Genomic DNA, 25055 nt, shown 5'->3' with positions numbered 1-25055 from the left:
AGTGTGTGTGTACTAGCCGATGTGTGTGCATGTGGAGGCCAGAGGTAGATGCTCAGTGTCACCCTCGATGGCTTTCCACCTCAGTTTTTGAGGCAGGGCCTCTCACTGAACTTGGGACTCTCCCTTTTGGTGGAGCAGCAAGTCCCAGGCCCCATCTGTCTTCTTCAGCACTTGGGCTGCAGTGGTGCCCTAGCCTTGCCCAGTTCACATCCGTGCTGGGAATCAGGCTCAGTCCCCATGCGTCCACAGCAGGTACCTCACACACCCTGAGCCACTTCTCCGGCACATCCCTCAGACTTTGGAGTTTGTGGTGGGTTCCTCATAAGCCCCAAGTGAGACTGTCATGTGGAGTGTGGATGCTGTGGGATGTTCTGTATGGCAAATGTGTTGCTCTGATTGGTTAGTAAATAAAACACTGATTGGCCAGTAGTCAGGCAGGAGGAAATATAGGCAGGACAAGGAGGAGAAGAATTCTGGGAAGTGGAAGGCTGAGTCAGAGACACTGCCAGCCGCCACCATGACAAGCCGCATGTGAAGACGCCGGTAAGCCATGAGACACGTGGCAAGGTATAGATTTATAGAAATGGATTAATTTAAGCTATAAGAACAGTTAGCAAGAAGCCTGCCACGGCCATACAGTTTGTAAGCAATATAAGTCTCTGTGTTTACTTGGTGGGGTCTGAGCGGCTGTGGGACTGGCGAGTGACAGATTTGTCCTGACTGTGGGCCAGGCAGGAAAACTCAAGCTACATGTGGACATGTGGCCAGGGCCGAAAACCCATAGCTGTTTCCTGGAACTGGATGATTCAGCAGGTTCAGTGTCCTACAGCCACCACCCAGGGTCATTCTGGGTCAACGCAAAAACTCCTCCTCTCCACTGCCTGGTCACACTTGGCTGCCTGTGATGTTGGTGAGGGGCCAAGGCCGGTGTGGCTATCCAGCAGCCTGGGGTACCCTAACCTGCATGCTGCTCTGAGGGTTCCCGTTGAGGGTCAGCAGGTGCCGACTCATGGTTAATGCACTCACTAGTTAATTGAGCATATAACCAGGGCACACTCGCTCCACATAGCTGGAGGCCAGGGGAACCAGGGAGGTGCTGGAGTTCTGGCTGGACACTGTGAAACCTATTTGACAAGGTCACATGTCACGCTGCTAGTGTCCCATCCCTCTGTCTCACTAACATCCCAGCTTTGCCCCCATCTCCCAGTTTTCACTGTCCGTGCCCAGTTCAGACCCAACACTGGGCCTGCCCAAGGTTAACTGGTTTTTGTCTTTCTTATGTAAACCCATCCCCACTACCTGTCTTCCCCTAGTGCTCAGGCCTTCTTCCCCATCCATCCCAGCCTCAGGACCTTGGCACATGCTCTCGTGGTCCTGGAATAATCACTCTCCATCCCTTCCTCCCTCTCAAACCTGCAGCCTCTTACGTTTGCCCTGAGCCCTCGGTACTGTTCTCCGAGCTGTTCCACAGCATGTTGGGTTCAGCTAACACTGTGTGATCAGAATGCACTGTAACAAGTTTTTACACCCCTTCTTCACTGTGTGTACCTCGATGTCAATTCCCTTCAGGTCCTGGGGCCCTGCATGCTCCCTGACACCTGGGAGGTGCTTAATATATACCTTGGTGCCACAGTGACAATGGAGACCTACACAGCCTTCAGGACCCGAGTCTCAAGAAGTAGTGAGAAATTTACCAGAAAACAACGTCAAGGAAAAAGCTGGAATAAGAGAGTGCGATGGGCCCGGTGTGGCGCAGTATTTATTCTTCCAGAAAAACCTTCATCAATTGTCAATCATACACACGAACTTTAAAAGTTGTTGAACAGGGCTGGGTATGGTGGCGCACACCTTTAATTCCAGCACTCGAGAGGCAGAGGTGGGTGGATCTCTGAGTTCGAGGCCAGCCTGGTCTACAAAATGAGTTCTAGGCCAGCCAGGGCAACATAGTGAGACTCGGCCTCAAACAAAAACAAAAACACAAAAACAAGAACAAATTGTTAAAGGGACAGTAAGTTCACATGTCTGAGACCAGAAGATGTAACTATACAATAAGAAGGCTCTCTCTTCCATCCTACCCGCTTCTAAACCATTCCCACACCACCCACAGGTGTATTTCTTATGAATCTCTCCAGACCTCTTCTGAAAATGCAAGCAAGGTTAAATACACATCCTTATCCTACTCCCTTGGCCTTGCCTTTCATCCCCCATACCATGGATGTCTTTCCACACTCACTGAAGACACCCCCATTGGACAGATTGACTCAACGGGTCTCTGCTTCCAGCTGTGTTAGATCTGTTATTACATCAGCCCGAGCAAACTCCTTTGCATGCATCCTACTTGGAGTGTGTGCTGCCTGTCAGATGATGGCCCAGAAGGGAGCTGGCTCCACGGAAAGGTACGTGAGTGACTTGAGAAGCAGCCACCACTCTCCCCAGGGACACGTCACAGGGAGCTGCTGTCTCACTCGTGGGCTGCCCCCTTCTCATGTTGAGGCCGTGGCACCTGAGCTTAGCTTTTATTTTTCATTTTTCGGAATGTGACTGAGCACCTAACACTGAAGATGAGCTGTGTCTTTCCTATGACTCGCTTGTTCTGTTTTCTCCTAGATTGGACCCAGCTTCTCACTCCTACAAGCTCTTTATAGACCAGGGAAGTGGCCTCTGCCTATGATATGAGTTGCAAATATAGTTATTTTTTTTTCCCAGTTTGTCTTTTGATTTTTACACCAGGCTCTTCCTGGTATTTATTTTTGACATGTAGAATTATTTCATAATTTGAATTTCTCAATTGTATTCTTTGTTGGTTTTGGGATTTTGAATTATAATTAAAAAAAAAAAAAAAGAAAGAAAGAAAGAAAGAAGTCTCTCATGGCTTTTCTCAAGCCAGTGGCTGTAGCTCATGCCTCATCAGCCCTGCAAGGTGACAGTGTAGCTGGCCCTCTGTTGAGTGACACTGTTTTGAGGTAGACGTGAGCAAACATCTATCTACTCACCCCAGATAGGGACCCAATGGCAGACCAAAGCACAGATGCCACCAAATTCCAATTGGTGAACGAATGGGTTTTATTTGGGGTCACTTACAAGAATGTGGTGAGGGGTCACTTACAGGAGCAGAAATGACTCAAAGACAGCTGTATCTCCAAAGCCCACCCCAGCATGGGTGACAGTAGTTGGTTTTTCTTACTCTTTGGTGGCCCGCCACCCAGCTCCCAAATAAATACACAGAGTCTTACTCTTACTTATGAATGCCTGGCCTTAGCTTGGCTTGTTTCTAGCCAGCTTTTCTAACTTAAATTAGCCCGTTTCTCTTTAACTATGTTTTGCCTCTGGTCTTGTTACCTTTCTTCATTCTATATATCTTTCTTTCCTTCTTACTCCATGGCTGGCCCCTGATGTCCTCTTCTCCTTCTCCTTTTCTTGCTCCTTGTTCTTCCCTAGATTTCTCCTCCTATTTATCCTCTCTGCCTGGCAGCCCTGCCCATCCTTTCTCCTGATTTGCTATTGGCCAATCAGCTCTTTATTAGACCATCAGGTGTTTTAGGCAGGCAAAGTAACACAGCTTCACAGAGTTAAACAAACGCAACATAAAAGAATGCAACACATCATTGTATCGTTAAACAAATGTTCCACAGCAGAAAAGAATGTAACACAGATTAATATCTCACAACAGGTGACACTCATGAAAGCTGGGAACCTGCCTCTCCCTGTACAATTTAGCAGAGTTTGGAGAGTGTCTCATTCAGGCAGCTCAGCTCATCTGAGAGTCTTCCAGGTACTTTGTCTGATCTCCATTTCTTCCAGGTAGTGTGATTGTTCTGAGTGTCTCTCAGCAGTACATACACTCTAGGGAAGGGAGGGACCTAGTGAATCTGGTCAGTTTCAGGGACTTCTGAAGCCTATGAATTGCATACTTCCTGAACTTAATGCATTTCTCAACAAAATGGAAGTTATCTCAGAGGTACTTGCTACATAACACAGAGGTACCTGTGAGTGTGCTGAGCTGTGCTAGTGGGTTTTTAAATAACGGGTCTTCCATCTGGGACCTGATATCCATCTCCTAGTGGGTTTGCTCCTGCATCCCTGGTTCAGGTGGAAGGTTCCTGCCATCTAAGCTAGGGCCGAGGTGCTATTTGGGCCTTCCTTCTAGACAGTCTTTGTCAGGTTTGTTATAAAAGTTATGACTATGTTATGGAGAAAGATTTTCTTACACTCACTCTGCCTCAGTTTACCCAAAGGAGGGCTTGCTTTCCTTTTACCTGTCTGTACCTAAATCATATAGCCCCTTGGATCCAGCCAGTCCCATCCTTGATGCTGAAGTGGGCTGAGAAACAAGCTGCCAATGGTTTGGGGGCCAGGGTGGGAAAAGGTAGGAAAGGGCATGAGCTGAGCCCACAATTCTAATGGTCAGTTTCCAGAGCCCCCCTCCCCCAACTTCATCCCTTCAGATGGACACAGCTGTCCAAGGGCTCCTGTGATGGATGGTCCCCTGTGTGCCCCTTTGAGCTCTGACAGGTAGATGAATCATAGCATCTGACCATAATAGGCTGGGCAACAGTTCTTCCATCGCCCAATCACAAGGTCAGCTGGTCCTTCTCAGAGTAACAGTCAAGGCTCAGTTTAGGTAACTGTCTTTGCTTCTTTCGATGCAATGAAACACCATGACCAAAAAGCAAGTTGGGGAGGAAAGGGCATATTTGGCTTACACTTCCACACCACAGTTTGTCATCGAAGGAAGTCAAGACAGAAACTCAAAACAGGACAGGAACCTGGAGGCAGGAGCTGATGCAGAGGCCATGGAGGGTGCTGCTTACTGGTTTGCTCCCCGTGGCTTGCTCAGTCTTGTCTCTTTTCTTTTCTTTTCTTTTTTTTTCAGAGCTGAGGACTGAACCCAGGACCTTGCACTTGCAAGGCAAGCGCCCTACCACTGAGCTAAATCTCCAACCCCCTGTTTTCTTATAGAACCCAGGACCACCAGCCCAGGGATGGCACCACTCAGAGTGGGCTGGGCCCTCCCCCATCAATCACTAATTGAAAAAATGCCCTACAACTGGATCTCATGGAGGCATTTTCTCAATTGAGGTTCCCTTCTTTCAGTTAACTCTAGCTTGTGTCAAGTTGGCATAAAACTGTCCAGCACAGCTGGCTTTTCTTCAGCACACCTGGCTGACTGACTTACATTCACAGCCCAGGTCTTAGTGTTACAGATTTTGCTGGCCCCAATCCCTTATCCGAGCCTCTTGGATCACTTTGGGAATAACAAATTACATTCAAGTCTCTGACATGGGCTGGGCTGGGGTCCTGATCTAAAACAGGTTGTCCTGTCCTCTGTGATGTGTGACAGCTGGTTGACTTCAGCCTCGTGCTGACCCTACATGACCAGGGCCAGATCCTGCCCAGGCTAATATGTAATGATGGCGAGTGACCCCTGGAACAGCAAAGGTCAGAGGAAACCAATATCTTGTCAAACTTAACAGCTGACACCATGGGGAGTTGGTCAACCTCCCTGCAAGCCAACCTCCCCCTGCCCAAGACCATACTCTCACCCCTTGCCTCCTCTAGTATCTGCTGTCTGCTGGCTGGCTCCTCTTTGTATTATAGTATGAATCTTGAAAGGTCTTATTAATAAAAACAAACCCAGTGCCAGGTATTGGGGTGAATGCTGGAAGATCAGAGAAACAGAACAAGCCACAGCTAACCTCACCTGGCCAAATCCTTAGCTGATCCTGTTTCCTCAGACTGGAAGCCTCTGAGTTCTTATCCAAATGGATCTCAGCTGAACTGCTTCTCCAAGGCCTGAAAGCTTAACTAGCTCTAGTTCCTGGTCCTCACGCCTTATATGCCTTTCTGCCATCACTTCCTGGGATTAAAGGCGTGAGTCACCATGCCTGGCTGTTTCCAGTGTGGCTTTGAACTCAAAGAGCAGATGGATCTTTGCTTTAGGAATGCTAGGATTAAAGGAGTGTGGGCCACCATTTTCTGGTCTCTGCATCTAGTGACTGTTCTGTTCTCTGACCCCCAGATAAGTTTATTAGAGTTTTTATTTATTATTATATATTTTGGGGAACACAATATCACCACATTTCCCCTTTTTTCTGTCTAAAATTTAAAGCTTATAACTAATACAAGAAAAACTATATCAAATAAGTATATACAATATACAGTCAAGAATTAAATTAACAATGTCCAGTCCATTAACATTTGACAAATTCAGACAAAAAATTTCATTATTTATCCTATTTAAACAAGCAGTTCCTTTTGTAAAAGTAGATTCAATAATTGACCTTTTTATCTTATCTTTGTATGACCATAGATAAATGGAAAAGACCTCAGGGTGGAGACCGCAGAAAGCAGCGCTCTGAAACACGTTCCTGCCTTTTATCTTGCTGCGGAGGCAAGGCCTGAGTTTCACACCCAGAACACATTGAAAATGCCGGGTGTGGTAGAGCACACTTGTAATCCTAGCACGGGGGAGGCAAAGACAGGAGCATCCCTGGGACTTGCTGGCTGCCAGGCTGGTTCCAGGTTCAGAGAGAGACCCTGTCTCAAGGGAATAGGTGGAGAGTGATGGAGTAAGACACTCAGCATCCCACTCTGGCCTCTGTGCACACGCACAAGCATGCAAGCACACACACACACACACACACACACACGGAAGGACAGAGCCACACTGGAGCATGGCTCCATGGTAGAGCACCTCCCCAGTGTGTATGAGGCCCAGGCTTCCATCCCTCACCCAACTTCCAAAGCCAAAGGATTGAGTATTAAGTAAGGAACTTCCTTCTTCCATTTTCCTTGAAAAAAAAAAAAAAAGGCATATATGTGAATTCTGGGAGGTTTGAAAAGATGAGGTTTTTGTGACACAGAGGATATTTCTAAACTGCTGCTGGCCATGAGCTGGAGAGGATTTGAAGAAAGTACTGAGGTAGGCTCCTGGTGTTCCAGGGGATCTCTGAAGTGATGCCCTCAAGGAGGAAGAAGAGAAGGAAAGCCAAGGCCTGGTCTGCCCTTACCAGGGCCCATCAGTGCCTCCTGCCCAGTGAGGCCAGGAAGACAATGACATTTGTGGAAAGTGTCCCTGTGACTTTCTGTCAGGCATTTTCACAAGGGTACCATGGGAAACAAAGCAAAGTGGAAGCCAGTATGTGAGATCCTGCGGAATCACGACCCCACCTTCTGAGGAGCCGGGCTTCTGACAGGGTGCAGAGGCAAGGCAAACAAGGATCCCCACAACCAGGCTGGGTCTGACCTGCAGTTGCAGCCTCAGCTGGCAAAGACAAAGGAAGAGCAAGCAGAAAGGCACAATGATGGTGTCTACAGCGGTGCTGATGAGGATGGTCGCAGCCGTGATGACCGTAGTGATAACAACTATCGTGAAGGTGACTGTGGTAGTGATGATGGTGGTGGCGATGGTGGAGATGGCTACAGTAATGATGGTGAGTCATGACAGCAGTTATGGTGGTGATGGTGGTGATGGTGGTGATGGTGATGGTGGTGATGATGGTGGAGATGGTGGAGATGGTGGAGATGGTGGAGATGGCTACAGTAACGATGGTGAGTCATGACAGCAGTTATGGTGGCGATGGTGGAGATGGCTACAGTAGTGATGGTGATGATGGTGGTGGTGTGGTGGTGTGGTGGGGGGTTGGGGTGGTGGGGGGGGTGGGATGGATGATAGTGGTGATGACAACGATGGAGATGAGAGACTGTCGCAATGACCGTGATGGTGGAGATGGTGATCGTGGTGTAAGCAAACATTCGTTTGTCCATTATCTCATTTAACCTTACCACATTAAACAAAAGACCCCACCTTGGAGACAAGAAAGGGGCAGGGCCTGTTAAGGTCATCTGGCAGCCAGCCTAGCTTTGGTTTCCTTCATGGGAGCCCTAGGCTGGGAAAGTGAACCCAGCATCAGTCCTGGTCCTGTGAGGAACAGGTGTTCACCCCATCCAAACAAGTTGAGTGAGACTCCCCAGAGAGCAGCCATCGTCTAAGGCTGCCTGCCTTTCTTCCCAAGGGCCTTCTCCTCACGGACCTGTTCATCCTTGAGGAGACTGAGGAGACAGGCACCAAGCCCGGCAAGCTCAGCCTGGGGCTGGGAGGTGCTGCAGTCCCGGGTGTGACCACCAGGTGGTGGTGGAGCAGCCGCACCGCGCCCTGCCCCCAGCAGCCCTAGAAAAGCAGAAAATACAAATTAAAAATTCTTTGGCCTGGACGTGGAAGTCAGCTGGAGATTCCGAGAGCCTTCTGGCAAATCCGGGAGGTTTGACCTTCTGCTAGCAAATCCTGGAGGAGTCCGTGACAGGCAAAGGGCAGGGACGGAGTTGGAAGGGAAATGAATCCCCACCCCCATGCTTTGGCTTTCTGCCTCCTGGAACCCAGACTCTCAGCACAGCAGAATCCCCAGAGGCTGGGGGCAGGGCAGTGCAGGCGAGAGACCAGCCTGGTCTTTGATGTATGCTCAGGTTTGCAAACATTGCTCTGTTTCACAGACTGAAAATCAGAGGGACGGGGAGGTGAGGCCATGCTCAAGGTTAACGCCAGGATACCAGATTCTGTGGTTGGACCTGGCCTACCCCTCTCCCACTGCCTTTCATGGGTTCCTCTGGTCTGGTTACCCCGTCTCTCTGGATCTGCTATTGCTGACAGCACAGTGAGCTCGCATGCTGAGGCAGAGCCAGGGAGTCCCACATAGCTCCCCCAGCCCTCTAGCGAGGTTCCTGAAAGTCCAGGGTCCTCACCCGCGCAGAATTCTCTCTCTAAAACCTACTCAGACACTTCCCTCTGCTACCCAGAGAGGTGACTTGGGGCCGGCTGAGATTCTGACCCATATCCTGTATTCCGGACCAGCTGGGGGCCACTCAGGCACTGCCCACGCCACATCTGGAGAACTCAGACTTTGGTGCCTGGTTCGAATTTGAGCCCGACTGACCTTGGTCAAGTTGCCTGCCCTCTCTGAGCCTTGTTTTCTTGTTGGAGGGAGTTAACACCATTTCTGTCCTGGGCTGCTGTGAGACGTGGATAAGGGCACAGAGCACAGCTCACAAGGTGAATCTGGGAGCAGAGGATGGCTGTCACCACGGGGCACAGCTCAGGGGCACAGCTCAGATGCTGCACTCGGGTCAGGCTGGCTTCATCCCCACAGGGGACACGGGAGAGGGCCTGGCTTTGGGTGAGCACAGAAATGGCGAGGTTCCACACATGCGCATCCACTCGGGCCCTCAAGTGACTTCGGAGAGATTCTGAGAAACAAAAGCCACGGGTTCCATCCTAAAGATTCCAGTCTGATAAAGAGCCCCAGAAAAAAAAGAGCTCTGGATGGGGTCAGGTGGGTAAAGGGTTTTGCCTGGGGACCTGAGTTTAATCCCTGGAACCCATATGATGGGGGGAGAGCACCAACCCTGTGGTCTGTCCTCTGACCTACACATACATTCCCACACACATACACATGCCCCCGAATAAAGAAGCAAATATGTCACTAACCAGCAATTGCCAGCATCAGCCACTGAGCTGGCTGGGCTCAAGTGAGGGCCATGGTTTTCCGATTGGACAGCCCTATGCCAAGAGTTTGAAAGGGTGTAAAGTCCCCGAGTGAGAAGAGTCAGGGATCGAAGCCCAGGCTGAGGGTGAACGAAAGCTGACTGCCCCCAGGTAAGTAGTGGCAGTAGCCAGTCCCTCCATGGCTATGACTCAGTAACACCTTTGCCCTGGAGGTTGGAAAAATCTGTTTGACTTTTCCCTCTTGGTACCAGAGAAGCCAGGAGGGCTCAGGCCTCCCCATCCTGACCTAGTAGAAGCCTGGCCATCCAGGCAGTTTGGTCCAGTGAGCCCTCTACCTGACGTCCACTCTCTAGTGTTGGGACATCCCAGTGATCACTCCTGGAAACAAGGCAAGGAGACATTTATCCTCCCACCCACCCCACCCCAGTCTCCACCAGCAGAGCAAGGAGGAGCTTGGGAGCACTTGGCATCCATAAGGACCAGCAGGTCTCAGCAGGCCCCGACGGCTAGGATCAGGTCCACTCATGGCGTTTGAGGAGCTTCTGGCCAGGGCTGGGGGTGTGGGACTCTTCCAGGTCCTGCAGATCGGCACCTTGCTTCTCCCTGCCCTCTTGGCACCTTTTCATGTACTTCTGGAGAATTTCTCGGCTGCTGTCCCAGACCACCACTGCTGGACCCATGTGCTGGACAACAGCTCTGAGGTGCCCACTCACCTGACCCGCGAGGCCCTCCTGGCCATCTCCATCCCACTTGGCCCCAACCTGCAGCCTGACCAGTGCCGCTGCTTCCGTCACCCACAGTGGCAGTTCCTGGACCCCAATGCCACAGCTGCCAACAGGAGTGAGGCCGCCACAGAGCCATGTGTGGATGGTTGGGTCTATGACCACAGTACCTTCACGTCCACAGTTGTAACCAGGGTAAGGGTCCCCAGAGCTGGCCTGCACAACTTGCCTCCTCCTGAGCCTTGCATGACAAACAACTGTTCAAGTGTTATACAGGACTGGGAGATGGTTCTGCAGGTAGACTGCTTGCTGAAGACCTGAATCCAAGCCCTCAGCACCCATCTCTAAAGGGGGAGGTGTGGGCAGTGCTAAGGGGACAGAGACAGGAAGATCTCTGCGGCTCACTGGCTAGCCTGTCCAACCGAATCCGTGAACTCCAGCTTCAGTGAGAGGCCCTGTCTCAAACTATAAAGTGAAGAGTGATTCAGAAAGATACTTATTGTCAGCTTCAGCCGTTACACACACATATGTAACCCCCCCCCCCCACATGCCATGCACACACCAACACATAAAACAGTTATCCAGTTTTCCAATGTGGGAAGGCAGATTCGACCTCTCCACAGGGATTGAAACCGTCAGGTAGAGATGCTGTCTGGCCGTGGGGGTGAGAGATGGGCTCCTACTCAAGACAAAAGCGCAGTCACAGCTAGGAGCCTGGGAGGGTCAGAGGGAGAAAATGGCAACTTTGGAGGCGGCTGGCTAAACCAGGATTCTCACCGAGACAGAGTGGGATGTTCTTGCTGAACAGTCTAAGCAGGGTCCTTTAACAAAACTGGAGTGTACAAGAAAACAGACAGATCTAGGAATAGTTTGCCCAAGTCGAGAGAGGCCGGGGAGAGAGAGTGTGTATGTGCACACGCGCGTCCATGAACAGGTAAATATGGATATGCATGTATGTGCACGTGGAAGCTGGAGGTCAACCTTGGGTCATTCCTCTAGAGCCATGCACCTTTTAAAAAGTGTGTGTGTGTGTGTGGTTTGTGTGTGTGTGTGTGTGGTTTGTGTGTGTGTGTGGTGTGTGTGTGTGTGTGTGTGTGTGTGTGTGTGTGTGTGTGTAAATGTCTATGTGCAAGTGCCTACACACACCTGCAGAGTCCAAAGGTGTCAGGTGTCTTCTGTCATTGCCTGTCCCTGTGAGGCAGGGTTTCTCCCTGAACCTGGCCTCACATTTTCTCAGCTAGGCCAGAAGCGAGCAAGCCCTAGAATCCTTCTGTCTCTGTTCCCCTCAGGGCAGGGGTTCCAGATGCCTGACTTATTATAGGGGTGGGCATCTGAATGCTGGTCTTCACAAGGGGCTCTTAACGACCTGAGCCATCTCTCCAGCCTCCACCTTGTTTTGTGAGACAGAATCTCCCTGGCGTGGGACAGCAGGCTCCCAGACTTGCCTGGCCAGAGAATCCTCCTGTTAGGATTCCCACCCCCATGTTGGGATTATAAGCATGCACCCCCATGCCCAGCTTCTTATGTGGGTTCTGGAGACTGAAGTCACATCTTTCGACTTCTCTGGCAAGCATGTTCCTCTCCAGACCCTTCCCTCAAGTGGAGGATTTTATCATCTGGCTTGTACTTCTGATGGTTTATGGCGACCCACGTTCAGATGTAGGGAACCTTGAGGACCCAGGCTCCACTCAGCTCCCCACCAGTCACCCTTCCATGGAACATGGAAACTGTCAGGCTTCTCTCTCTTCCAGTGGGACCTGGTGTGCAGCTCCCAAAGCCTGAAGGCCCTGGGCCAGGCCATTTTCATGGCTGGGACCCAGGCAGGAGCCCTTGTCTGGGGATTTCTCTCCCACTGGTGAGTATCTCCTCTCCTCCTGGCTCGCCCAGGACAGAATAGCTCTCTGGGAGCGGAAGGCATGAAGGTGTCAGGCACACTCCAGAGTTCTCAAACAGAGGCGGCTTCCTCTCCAGTCACCCACATGTTGCCACTGAGCCCCAGGGGACTCAGACCTGGATGCCTGATGCCAAAGCCATATTCTTAACCACAAGTTTGTACTGACCCTGAGAGCAAGATACTAGCATTTGAATAACAAAGCCTTTCATGTTTCCAGAAGTTTCTAGAAGCTCTGAGAAGGTGAAGCTGGCTGCACTTGTCTCCCTTTGTCAGGCCTCAAGCAGGTGTCACCTGCCCTGCGTGGGGCCCCCAGGGACACCCCGACACCCCACTTGTTCATCCTCACAGGCTGGGGCGAAAGTCGATGCTGCTCTGGTGCTATCTTAAAGTGGCTGTGGCTGCTGCTGGCGCCATCTTGGCTCCCAACTTCTTCATCTACTGTGGCCTCCGGTTCCTGAGTGCCTTTGGGCTGGCTGGTATCATTATGACCCAGGCCACACTGAGTAGGTACCCTGGAGGCCTTCGCTCTTTCTCCTGCCCTATAGTAGAAGGGGCCTCTGCATCACCTTTCAGTGGCTGTGTGGACCACAGTCCGCAGGAGGGATGTTACCATGACGATCTTGGGCTACACTTACAGCACAGGCCAGATGGCCTTGGCAGGCCTGGCCTTGGCCTCGCAGGACTGGCGAAACCTCCAGCTGGCTGTGTCCATCCCCTTCTTGGCCATATTCCTGCTGTCCTGGTCAGTACACTAGGGTCTCTTTTCATGGGAGACCCATTGAGGGAGTGAGTCTTCCTGTCTCACCCTCTAACTGGTCACATCCTGCTGGGAACCACAGGAAGACAAAGACGCTCATCATTTGGAGTCCCTGGGTGAATGCTTTGGCCAGAAGCCTGTGGTTCCTGCCAAGTGGGGACCACACAGTGTTGACCTGAGAGGAGACATTACCAACACTTAAAACCAGGAGATCTTAAAACCAGAAACAAGTAATGCTCTCCCCTTTTCTTGGAAAATGAGAAGGTCCTGGGTCCCACCAGGCAGGGATGGGGTGGAAGCAGGGTAGCAGCTTCTGTCCTCTGGGCTGGGGCTGACCCATCCTCCTTTCATGCTGGCACTGTCCCCGACCCCAGCTTGACCCTCGCAGGGCACTTGGCATCCAAGTCTGCAAGGGCCAGTGTTAGAGATGAGACTGTGGGTATCATTGTTACTTTTAGAGTCCTGCAAACATCTGGAAACCCTTGCTTGGGTGGGGGCTGTGGGGAGGGACAGGAAAACCAATACAAATGAATGTCACTGTGGTTCTCTGGCACCCACAGACTGGAACCAGTCAGTCCAGGCCCCAGTCAGACACTTGTAGGGTGTGGAGGACTACATTCATTCTTAAATAGGACTGAGTTCCTGCCTCAGGCCAGATGTGGTTTCAGGCCCTGAAGACACACCAGGAACTAAAACAGACTAACGTCACCCACAGCATAGTGTTTCCATTCTGTGACGAGCACTGATAAACAAAGAAGACAGCCATGGCATGATGATGTATCATGCTACTGGATGACAAGTTACAGGGACTTGGTACATAGACAGTGTGGTTTGTGACACTGGAGGTGTGGCCACACATTTACTGATAAGATATTGAGTGTCTCTGTTTGCAGGTGAGAGTTCATCATTTGTCCCAAATCAGACAGGCTGGTAAAAACCAGAGGCAGGATTTGAACTTGGGCAGGCAGGTTTGTTCTAGTTTTTTACTTTTTTTATTCCGGATGAGACTGAAGGGCCACTGTACCACTGACTTATATTTTGGGTTTCTTTTTACTTTTTTTATTTTGAAACAAAATTGCCCCAGCTGGCCTGAAACTCACTACACGGCCCAGGCTGGCCTTGTGAACCTACAGCTTCAACCTTCTGAGCAGCAGGACCACAGGCCTGTGCCACGGGATTGGCCAGCTTAGCCACTGTGCCAGACTGCCTCAAATAGGCAAACCCAGTGTCTTTGACCAGAGAAATGCTCCCCCAGGAGAGCAGCCCTTAAGGTTGGGGACAAGCAGACTGGCTTTATAGACTCACTTATCTCTGCCTTATGGGAAATAAACAGTAATAAAAAAAAAAACAACAACAAAAAAGCAACAAAAAAAATCAGAATAAAACAACACCAAGTCTCTCTCTCTGTCTCTCTCTCTCTCTGTCTCTCTCGTGTGTGTGTGTGTGTGTGTGTGTGTGTGTGTGTGTGTGTGTGTGTGTGTGCCACTGTGTGTGGCGGTCAGGGAACAACTCTTCTCATCATGTGAGTCCCAGAGACTCAGCTCAGGCTGCCAGGCTTGGTCCCTTTACCTGCTGAAGCGTCCCACCACCCATGTGGCCTTTCTACTTTCTACCACAGAACTGACCTCAGAGTCCCTGGAGAGACAGCTTCTGTGTCCCCGAAGTCTTTACATAGACTAGACATGGAGCTCCCGCATCAGGGGAGGCCAGGTGGGGGCATCCCAGAAAAGAAGAGGGAGGGAGTCTGGGTGTTGGACTCAGCTGAATTCCAAGCTTCCCAATCCTGCTTTAACAGGATTGTAAGGGAAGTTTCTCTGTGTCCCACCCAGGCCCGCAGCTGCTCAATACCAAGTAAACACACAGAGGCTTCTATTAACTACAAACTGTATGGCCTATGGCTTCAGCTTCTTGCTACCTAGCTCTTTCATCTTAAATTAACCCATTCCTATTGATCTGTGTGTTGTGCCATGGCGTTACCAGTCGGCTGGCATCTTGTTGCTCCTTTGGTCGCAGCTCGAGTCCCTCTTGACTCTGCCCTCTTCTCTCTGTATCTCTGCTTGGATTTCCCACCTGGCTGTAAACTTTCTTGCCATAGGCCAAAACAGCTTTATTATTATCCAATGGGAGCCACACATATTCACAGCATACAGAAAGACATCCCACAGCAGAGGACAGATGCAAAGAACCTTCCTGCTCCTCTGTCACATCAAGTTGGGGGCTCTGTTGCCCACTGTCCCCTCTGAACCAACTCAGGAGTACCCATGATGTTCCAGGACAGCAAGGTTCTAGGCAAGTACCTGCTTCTTTGACAGGTGGCTGCCAGAATCTGCATGATGGCTGATTACCACAGGTCAACCAGAAAAAGCGCTTCAGGAACTCCAGAAGGTAGCCAGGATAAATGGCCACAAAGAAACCAAACAGATGCTGACCATAGAGGTGAGTCAGGAAAATATGTCCAGTAGGGTGTTATCTGTATTGCCCCCAGCTTCTACTGCACCAACATCTCCATCAAGTTTACCGAGAACATCACATAAACTTCCACCGTCATCACATGAAGTCATATACCCATCAGTACCACCATCACCACATGAATACTGTTGCTATCACCAATCAAAGCAAGATCATCGTCAACCTCTTCAGCAGCAGTGTTAGAACCAACACAGCCCATCTCTACAACCACCTCCTCCGCCACAATGGATCTCCTCTTCACCACACTACCATTAATATCACCATCAGTATCTCTACAAAACACTATCACTATAACATGTATCACTTCTGAGCCTGAGGGAAGGAAGTCTTTCCTGAGGCTGTTCTCCAAATACCTCGAACATATATGTCCAAAGAGTGATCAGTCCACACTATTAGCAGTTCTTAGGAAAAAAATCTATTGGGAAAACTATGAAGGTACACATGATTTTCATAACAGAAGACAGCTGATATATAATGAGCCAAATAGCACCAAATATTCCCTGAGATTTGGCTTCCTCTGAAGGAACTCCTTGATCCCTTCAGGTAGTGGCTTTGCCATAACCGGCTGAGTTACGATATTTTCCTGTGGTCCGTGGCATCTCCCATCCCCACTGTGTCCATCACCTCCACCATCGATGCCATCTCCACCATCATCACCATCCCACCACCATTGATTGCCATCTCCACTATCATCACCATCCCAGCATCACAGGCATCATTACCATTCCCACCACCATTGCCATGCCCACCAGGCCCACTATCACCATCACTGTTACCATCAGCACCATCACCACATCCCTACCATCACTGCCATCCTCACCATCACTACCAATAACAGTACTACTATTATCACCTGTCTCATCTGTGACCTAAACCTGTGTGTCTCACACACCTGCCTCATGGACCCCTTGATGTATCCGGGGAAATAAGGTTGTTATTTGAAGCTAGCTGTTTTTAGAAAGTACGTGGAAATTCAGCAGAGGATAGAGGACATAGAGTTCTGTGGAGGTACCAGGGGGAGCTATCAGAAACAGGCCAGAAAGCTAATGCCAGGCTATGAGGGTGCATGTGGACTGAATGAGCCCTTAGAGAAGGGGCCAGCTTGGCCAGGGTGGCACGCCATGGTGCCAGTCCTCAGGGCTGTTATGCCTGACAAGCAACTGTGGCCGCTCCTCTGTTCAGTTCAGGAAGCCAGGCCTGCAGGAGAGGCCACAGAGGCCAGAGGAGATCTCTGCTGCCCTTCCTAGTCACAGGTCCAGAGGCCCAGGCCAGGCTAAGCCCTCGATCTTATCCACTTGAGGACCACTACCTGGCACGGCACAGGCCTGTCACCCTAATGCTGCTCCTGTTTTCTCCCCTCCTGGAGGTGCTGACATCTAGCGTGGCCAGCGAGGCAACCGAGACTCCGGGATCTGTGCTGGACCTGTTCCGTGTGCCTGTGCTCTTCCAGAGAACCTGCGTCATCGCGTTGGTGAAGTAGGATGTGCTGGTCACCTCTCTCAGAGGCACAGCTGGGGCTTGGGGGTGGTGTCCAGGGAACCCAGCACCCTCAGGTCTCCCAAGGGCGGCAGAGAGACAGGAGTCCTAGTAGGCTGTTTTGACAGGGGGGAAGCTGACCTGGGCATGAGTGTGTGCTGGAAGCCAGCTGAGAGGCACAGCTGGAATGGCAGCCCCTACAGCTGGAAGCCAGCTGAGAGGCACAGCTGGAATGGCAGCCCCTGCAGCTGGAAGCCAGCTGAGAGGCACAGCTGGAATGGCAGCCCCTGCAGCTGGAATGGCAGCCCCTGCAGCTGGAATGGCAGTCCCTGCAGGAGACCAGGGCCACGCTCGCCTGGAAATGGACCATAGCTGAAGAGGACGCTGTTTGCCAGCCTTAACAGCTCATGGTTACAGCTAGGCCCCAGAGCGTGACAAGGGCTGAGTGTCTCCTTATAGCTCCCATTTCACAGATGGGAAAAGTAGGTCCCAGATGGGTGAGTAGTTCCTGGTGGGAGATTGTACTTGAAACCTGACCAAGCAGCTTCCTGGTCCCCATCTATTACCCACCATGCCTTGCACAGAGAGGCCCTGCCTTGAGAAGCACTAGGGATCAGCAAATATCTCCTGTAAGCAAATTTAGTTGGCATGACATCCAAAGAGCATCTGAAAAGGGAAGATGAGGCTTGATTGGAATTTGGTTGCCAATAAAACTAAGTTGAGGCTAGGAGTGCCTGCCTATCAGGCAGGAAGCCCTAAGTTCGATCCCCAGCACCACACAAAAACGGATGTGGTAGGCTAGCCTGGGCTACATGAGCCCATCACAAAACCAAAACCAAAAAAAAAAAAAAAAAAAGACGATGGAAAAAATGTGTCTTTTACACTATAGTTAGCCACATATACGTTATAACCACTAATAATTTATGTCTGAACAAAGAATGGGATCAAATGCTTTTTTTTGGTAATATTTCATTTTTAGGGTTTTTTTTCTCTTGATAAATTGGAAGCCAACATTTGGACCCCATCCCCACCCCCCTAAAAAAAAAAAAAAAAAAAAAAAAACCTTCAAGGCTTCCGGGCTCTCCCAGGGGCCACAGAATATCTTTTGTTATTCAAATCAGAGCCTTTGAAATGCTAACCCTGCCATTACCCACAACTCTCTGCGGTTCCCATGGAAGGGAGCGTTCTAAATCCTCCACAGTCAGTGTCCACAGAAGTCTGAAAAGCTGGGACCTCTGTCACACCAAGCTTTGCTCTGCACCCGTCATCCAGGCTGTCTGCATCCACTGAGCAAAGCCACCGGGGCTTGAGAGTGCAAAGGAATCACCTCACCTTGTAGCCGCTACTAAATTCGAGCACCGTGGAGCTGGAGGATGAGGCCGCCCTGTCCTCAGGGGTAACTGAGGAGTCAGGGAGCTTGGGAACCAGGTGGCCCTTCTGGAGGTCCTCCACGCTCTGTCCTGGGATGCTCTCCCGGCTGAGGAACATGCTCCCTCTTTGCTGTCACCTTCCCTGGGACAAAGCCAGTGAGAGATGATGCTTCGGGCTGGGGTCGCTCCCTGGTGGCATGCACCTGACTCTGGCTCTCCCCATAGCTTCTCCCTATTGTTGTCCTATTATGGCCTGGTCCTGGACCTGCAAAGCCTGGGCGGGAACCTCTTCCTCTTGCAGACTTTGGAGCGGTGGACTTCCTGGGCCGAGCCACAGCCGTCCTATTGCTCAGGTTCCTGGGCCGCGCCCGCAGGACCCTGGGGGGCTTCTTTTCCCTGGCGGGGTTCTGCATCTCAGCCAATGCGCTGGTGCCACAAGGTGAGACAAGAGGCTGAGCAGGGAGGCCAGGGCAGAGTCCTGTCACCCAGCCACACCACGCCCTTCCACAACACTTCATTTTTCTCCGCTTGAGCCACAGCCACAGCACCCCAGTTCTGCCTGGCCTATGACTATCACAAAGCCCCTGACCATTTCCCAGAGGAGGAAACTGGGGTTCAGAGAAGTGAAGCAGTTGCCTGAATTACTCAGTGACACAGACAGCCAGGGTTTGGACCTGAGTGGGCAGAAAGGGCGTGTGCGCGCGCGCGCGCGCGTGCGTGCGTGCGTGCGTGCGTGCGTGCGTGCTTTTTCAGACATGCATCTGTTCAGGTGTTTCTTCTTGTCACTTGTTTTGGCTTCAGTTGCTTGGAGACAGGACTTCAAATAGCTCAGGCTGACCTCAGACTCCCATGTAGCCTTGGATCGCCTTGAACTGGTCCTCCTGCCCCACCTGCCTGCTTCTGGGATCACAGGCCTGTACCACCATGCCAGGCAGCAGTGGTAACAGCTACTCTGGGGACCAGGAGCTGGTTTTCTCTTCAGGAAGGAGCTGTAGGACCTGATACCCTCGTTGTCCCTCTCAAAGCTCAGCTGGAGACTGGGGAAAGGGACCTGTGTCCTGCACTACAGTAATAGCCCGGAGGAATGCAGAGAGACGCCCCTGCTGGCAGCCGGCAGGGTCTGAGTGGAGGAGAAGGTGACCTGTGCCTGAACCTGGGCCACAGCAATCTCCTCCACCCACCCCAAAATAGGGCAGTATGCAGAGCTCTGAGAAGTCTTCAGAGGTGAAGTCTTTTGGTGAGACTATGCTTGACTGGGACTTACGTGTTGCTGTGACAAAGCATCGTAACCAAGACAACTTTGAGAGGGAAGGGCTCCTGTGGCTCATAGTTACAGAGGGTCACAGTCCGTGAGGGCGGAGCTGAGACAGCAGGCAGCAAGCTGAGCACCAAGGACTCACATCTCAACCACACAGGAAGCAGGGAGGGCGCAGGATGGCGATGGAAGGCCACCCCTGGGACATAATCCTCCAGCAAGCCACACCTCCTAGTTCTCCACAAAGAGCCACCAACTGAGAATAAACATTCAAACTTACAGGGAACATCATGTTAAAATGACTAGTTTTGGTTCTCTGCCCCATGTGTACGTGTGTGTGCACACATGTAAGCTTCCTCAGAGATCAGAGGTCAACCTCAGATGTTATTCCAGAAAGGTTATCCATATCTTTTTTTTTTTTTTTAAAAGACAGATTTTATTATGTAGCCTTGGCTGGCCTGAAACTCACAGAGATCCATCCACCTGCCTCTGCTTCCTGAGTGCTTGGATTGAAGGTGTGGGCCACCATGCCCAGCAGTCTGTATCTTTTGAGACAGGGCTTCTCTGTCTCAGAAGTGACTCTGGACTGGAATTCAGTGTTTAGGCTAGACTTCCTGGCTAGCCGGCCCCCGGCAGGCACAGGTCTCTACCTCCTCAGCACTAAGATTATAATCTACACCACCACACCAGCCTTGAACTTGGGTGTGATCGGCTCAGGCCCTCATGCTTTCGGGATGAAACTGAGCCCTCTCCACGGCCTCTATAAGACTTTTCCCAGCCAGGCAGTGGAGACACTCAGAATGCAGAGGCAGGCAAAGCTCTGTGCTGCAGGGAGAAACCCTGTCTCAAAGACAGTGACAGCCGAAAAACTCCCCGCCCCCCGGAGTGAGGATGGCTGGGCAAGTGCTGTACCACTGAGGCACACCTCCAGCCCCTGTGAGACCAGGTAAGACAGTGCAGGGAGACAAGGTCCAAGCCAGACTCGCAGGAGAGTGAACCAGCCTTGGCTTCCAGGCACCTGGGCTTCCCAGGGCCCTGCTATGGACCTGCCATAACATAGCCTCCCAGTCATGGAAATACTGTGAATTTGCCCCAGGCTTGACCACCCCAACACACCTGTCTTTCTTCCCTGGCCCCTGGCCAGGTACCTCATGCCACACTGTGCCCTCACCTGGTGCTAGGTAGCCCGGCACCGCCTTGGCTCTGCCCAGGACTGCTGACTTGCCCTCACCGTCACCGTTGTTCCTGCAGACCTGCAGACTCTGCGTGTGGCCCTGGCCATCCTGGGGAAAGGCTGTTTCGGGGTCTGTTTGTCGTCTCTCTCTGTGTACAAGACAGAGCTCTTCCCGACTCAGCTGAGGTAGGTGCTGTTGGGGCCTCAGGAGTGGGTGTGGTCATGGAGCCAGGGACGGGACGCCCCCAGAGGTTCAGTGGGGAGCACTGGCAGGGCCCCTTAACGCCCCCAGGATACCCAGGCTTGACATTGGGTTTGGTGTTTTGAGACCAACTCTCACTATGTAGGCCAAGCTGGCCTCATGCTCACAGGAATCCTCCTGCCTCAGCTTTCTGACCATGCCTGGCCTTCACTAATGTGTTTTGATGGTGTCTGTTGACTCCCCTATAATATGGAGACTCAGAGCTTGGAGCTGAGTGGCCTGGTAGACACTGAGGCTGCCCCCAGGTGCCCAGAGACACAGAGGATGCTAAGGGCCCTAGAGAGTTACCTTGAAGATCCACAGGGAAACCAAGGTGGGTTCCATGGAGGAGGTGGCTGCTTCTGGAGATGAGACAGTGACTCTTGTACCCAGCTATCTCACTCCTGAGTCCCTGGGCCCTGACATACCACCTTCCAGCCACAGTGGCAACTATATCTGAGTCTCCTCTCCTCCCACAGGATGACAGCAGATGGCGTCCTGCAATCTGTGGGCTGCCTAGGGTCCATAACAGGCCCCTTGATTAAGATGGCCAGCCAGGCGCTGCCCCTGACACCACCACTCACCTATGGGGCTTTCCCTATTGCCTCAAGCCTGGTCCTCCTGGTCTCCCTCCCGGAGACCCAGGGAATCCCACTCCCAGACACCACCCAGGACTTGGAGGGCGGGTGAGTGTGCTGGGTCACCTGGGCTGGGTCACCTGGGCTGGGTCACCTGGGCTGGGACTGAAGAGAGATTTTCGGGGCTGCAGGGACAGACAGCTACTTCCAGACTTGTGCCACTGAAGCCACTGAAGTTCTGTGACTGCCCTGTGACGGTGGTGACTGTTTCCATCTCCAGGATGAGGAAGGCTCAGAGAAGCAAGGCTACAGTCCCAAGGTCCCCCCAGGGAGGTGATGACTGTAGCTTAGGCAGGAAAATGGTGTGGATGGGGCCACAGACTGAATGCCCACCTGTGTGGACAAGTTACAGAACCTCTCTTACCAAAACTGGCACAGGAAGACATCAACAGTCTCTGATGTCCTAGCTCCAAGTTGCTGTGAATTCCTGGCTCAGAGGGAGAAGAGCTGCGTGCTTTGGTAGAACTCCTGACATCCTGACATCTGACCTGATGCTCCTGAGCAGGGAAGGAAGGGAGACCTCCCAACTGCTTCCTCTAACCAGCATCTCCTTCGCCTCTGTGTCCTCAGATGTAGAATGGGGGACAGAGGGGAAACCAAAGCAGGCCTGGGGAGACAGCTGGATGAGTGAAGGGTTCACCCTACCAGGCCGAAGACCTAAGTTCAGTCCCCAGAACCCGTGGGAGGAAAAAAGTAGGTGTGTTGATATGACCTTATTATCCCAGCATCGAAAGGGTAGACACAAGCAGATCCCAAGGCTCACTAGCTACCCAGTCTGGCACACTTGGCAAACTCCAGGCCAGTAAGAGATCATGTCTCAAAAACCACAGTAGATGGATGTGGTGGCATACGCCTTTAATCCCTGGGATTGAAGAAGAGGCGAGTGGGTCTCTGAGTTCCAGGCCAGCAGGGCTATTTAGTGAGATTAAAAAAAAATAAAAAAATAAAATAAAATGACCACCACCTGAAGAATGACACTAAAGATTGACCTCTGGCCTCCACACTCATGCTCATACATGTGTACACACACACACACACACACACACACACACACACACACACACACACACACAGAGAGAGACAGAGACAGAGACAGAGAGAGACAGAGAGAGACAGAGAGAGCGCATGCGCACTGGCTTCATTCACACTCAACCTCAGGATTAAATGATTGTCTGGAGTTCCAGTGCGCGGCTCTCACTAGACCGACTCTCCCTTCGGCTCCTGTATCCTGGTGATCAGGTCCTGGGGGGCGGGGGGGGGGGGTGGCCTCTCCTGTTGTCAAGCAACTGGCACTTTGCTACTTAGTAAGCCCCTCCCCTTTTTTATTCAGTGCCCGGGCTGGAAGCTATGCCCTCACTTGCCCTCATTCGTACTAGGCCAGCATCTCATCTCTAAACTGCATCTGCAGCCCACTTATTGTCTTTTTATTTTTGCAGATAGGGTTTCTCTGTGTAGCCCTGGCTGTCCTGGAACTCTCTCTGTAGACCAGGCTGGCCTCGAACTCACAGAGATCCGCCTGCCTCTGCCTCCCGAGTGCTGGGATTAAAGGTGTGCGCCACCACCGCTGGCATTTTGTTTGTTTTTGTTTTTGGCACATATTGTCTCTAGCATCCTCTCAAAGCAGTCGTAGTATAGCTGTCCAATTTCACTGTTAAGGGAATTGCAGCTCAGAAAGGGTATTGTCGCTCATCTAAGGACTCCCAGCTGAAAGGCAGGGCAGCTGATTTAATTGACTGAGTTTTAAGAAAAAAAGATTTATGTAGTAATTTTTTAAATTTTACATGTATGAGTATTCTGCTTACATGTATGTATGTGCAATGTGTGAATGCCTGGTATCCAAGGGGACAAGAAAGAGACATCAGATTCCCTAGGAACATTGAGTTATGGGTGGTTGTAATCACCATGTGGCTGCTGGGAATCAAACCTGGATCCTCCGCAAGAGCAGCAAGTATTCTCAAGAGCTGAGCTGTCTCTCCAGCCCAGTGAGAGTGAGAGTCGCACTGTGTGACCTGGCTGGCCTGGAGCTCACAATTTCCATCAACCTGACCTTGAGTTTCAGTCAGTTCTCCTCCCTCAGCCTCCTCGCTGCTGGGATCACAAACTTTTACCACCACACTCAATTTAATTCACTTTCATTGTGTACCTACTGTGTTTCGGGTATGGTTCTAGGCATGGGGCTTACAGGGGGTAATAAAGCCCAGGTATCAGAGAGGCCATACTCCCACCAGACCTGATATTCCCATGTGCCAATGTTTTCTCTCTGGATTTTTCTAGATCATCCACAGCCAAGGGTAACCAGCAAGAGGTGGTCATTATGGAAAGCACCTGGTCCTAGAAATATCACCACCATTGGAGCCATTGGCTGGTGGAAGCCTCCTGGGAAGGAGTGGCCCCTTCTTCAGTCTGAAGGAGGAAGCCCTTGAATGACCAGGAGGACTCACCCTAGCAGGGCCGGCCGGCAACATGGCTGCCTCCTCTAGCTGGAGGTAACTCTCACTCCAGTACTTCCCTTCCTCAGCATCTTCTCCATCCTGCCCAAGCTGGATGTCCTCTCCACACCTTCACTCAGGACCCTAGCTCAAGATTAGGGCTTCAGACTCCCCATTGTGTCCTCAACTGAGTCCTCAGCTATAAAATGGAGGAAGGCACTTACCTTCCAGAGTTGGGTGTGGGCCCAACTGATCTTCGTTCCGGTGAGAGTTCAGTACCCAGTATGCTAACGGCTGCCATGTGTGGGTACACAGGTTGTGCATCATCTCGAGGCACTCCCCAGAGGAAACCTGTGGGAGCCGGAATCCAGCCAGGGTTTGCCCTGGCTCAGCCACCTGCCCTCTGGGAGCAGTGAATATTACAAGAAAGGGCTGCTTTAATCACTTCCTGTTGCTCATTGGTGAGGGGTAGATTCCTGCCCTGGGTTTACACATGGTCCAAACACTGGACAGACAAGACCAATGGCAATTTAATTTGTCATGCCGGAGAGGCCAGCCCTACCACACCACACAGGCCACACAGGTCTGCACACAGTGTCAAAATAAACACCCAGGAGCTGTGGGAAGCAGGATTCGAAGTACCAAGTGACTCCTGGCTTCTGCAGAAGATGTGACTAGCTTGCTTGCTGGTGGACAGGGAACCAAAGCCCACTGGTTAAAAAACACCATTTTGGTGTCCAAGGGCTGTGCCACCTCTGGGCCATGTCGATCTGTGTCGCTGCCACCAGGGGACATGATGACATCTGGCCTGAGCTGCTGCCAGGACCATGTCTGGATTCATGGGTCTGAACAGCCACCTGATACCATGTTGGTGTCCGAGGGCCTGCCACACTGATCTGGGTGGCCTGTGTTGCCAATGGGGCCATGGTAATGTCCGGACTGAGCTGTGACCGAGAGCCACATCTGGGTCCATGTTCCTGTTGCAGCTGGTGTCTGTGATAATGTCCAAGACCTGTGTTTCCACAGGGGTCACAGAAACCATGCATATTGAAATCTGAGGGCCAGGCTGAATTGGCCCTGCCCCTCACTGGCCCTGGGATAGCTGGCCCTGCCCCTCACTGTATACTGCAA

At 51.5% G+C, this 25055-nt stretch overlaps 1 protein-coding gene across 1 annotated transcript; it reads left to right on the top strand.

Annotated features, from left to right (window-relative positions):
• The first annotated feature begins 9307 nt into the window (after positions 1-9307).
• Slc22a11 (solute carrier family 22 member 11) lies at positions 9308-24492 on the top strand. Its single transcript, XM_015999153.3, is given in 11 exon segments — positions 9308-10416; positions 11973-12076; positions 12464-12618; positions 12689-12857; positions 15185-15308; positions 16708-16817; positions 18413-18486; positions 18489-18626; positions 20694-20802; positions 21337-21543; positions 23770-24492. Coding segments are annotated over 11 exon segments (1644 nt in total). The 5' UTR covers positions 9308-10023; the 3' UTR covers positions 23831-24492.
• The last annotated feature ends 563 nt before the right edge of the window (positions 24493-25055 follow it).

This window comes from Peromyscus maniculatus, chromosome 1, assembly GCF_049852395.1.
Source record: "Peromyscus maniculatus bairdii isolate BWxNUB_F1_BW_parent chromosome 1, HU_Pman_BW_mat_3.1, whole genome shotgun sequence".
Taxonomy (NCBI): Eukaryota; Metazoa; Chordata; class Mammalia; order Rodentia; family Cricetidae; genus Peromyscus; species Peromyscus maniculatus.
The sequence above is the reverse complement of the archived record's forward strand: the minus strand, read 5'-3'. Positions and strand labels throughout refer to the sequence as shown.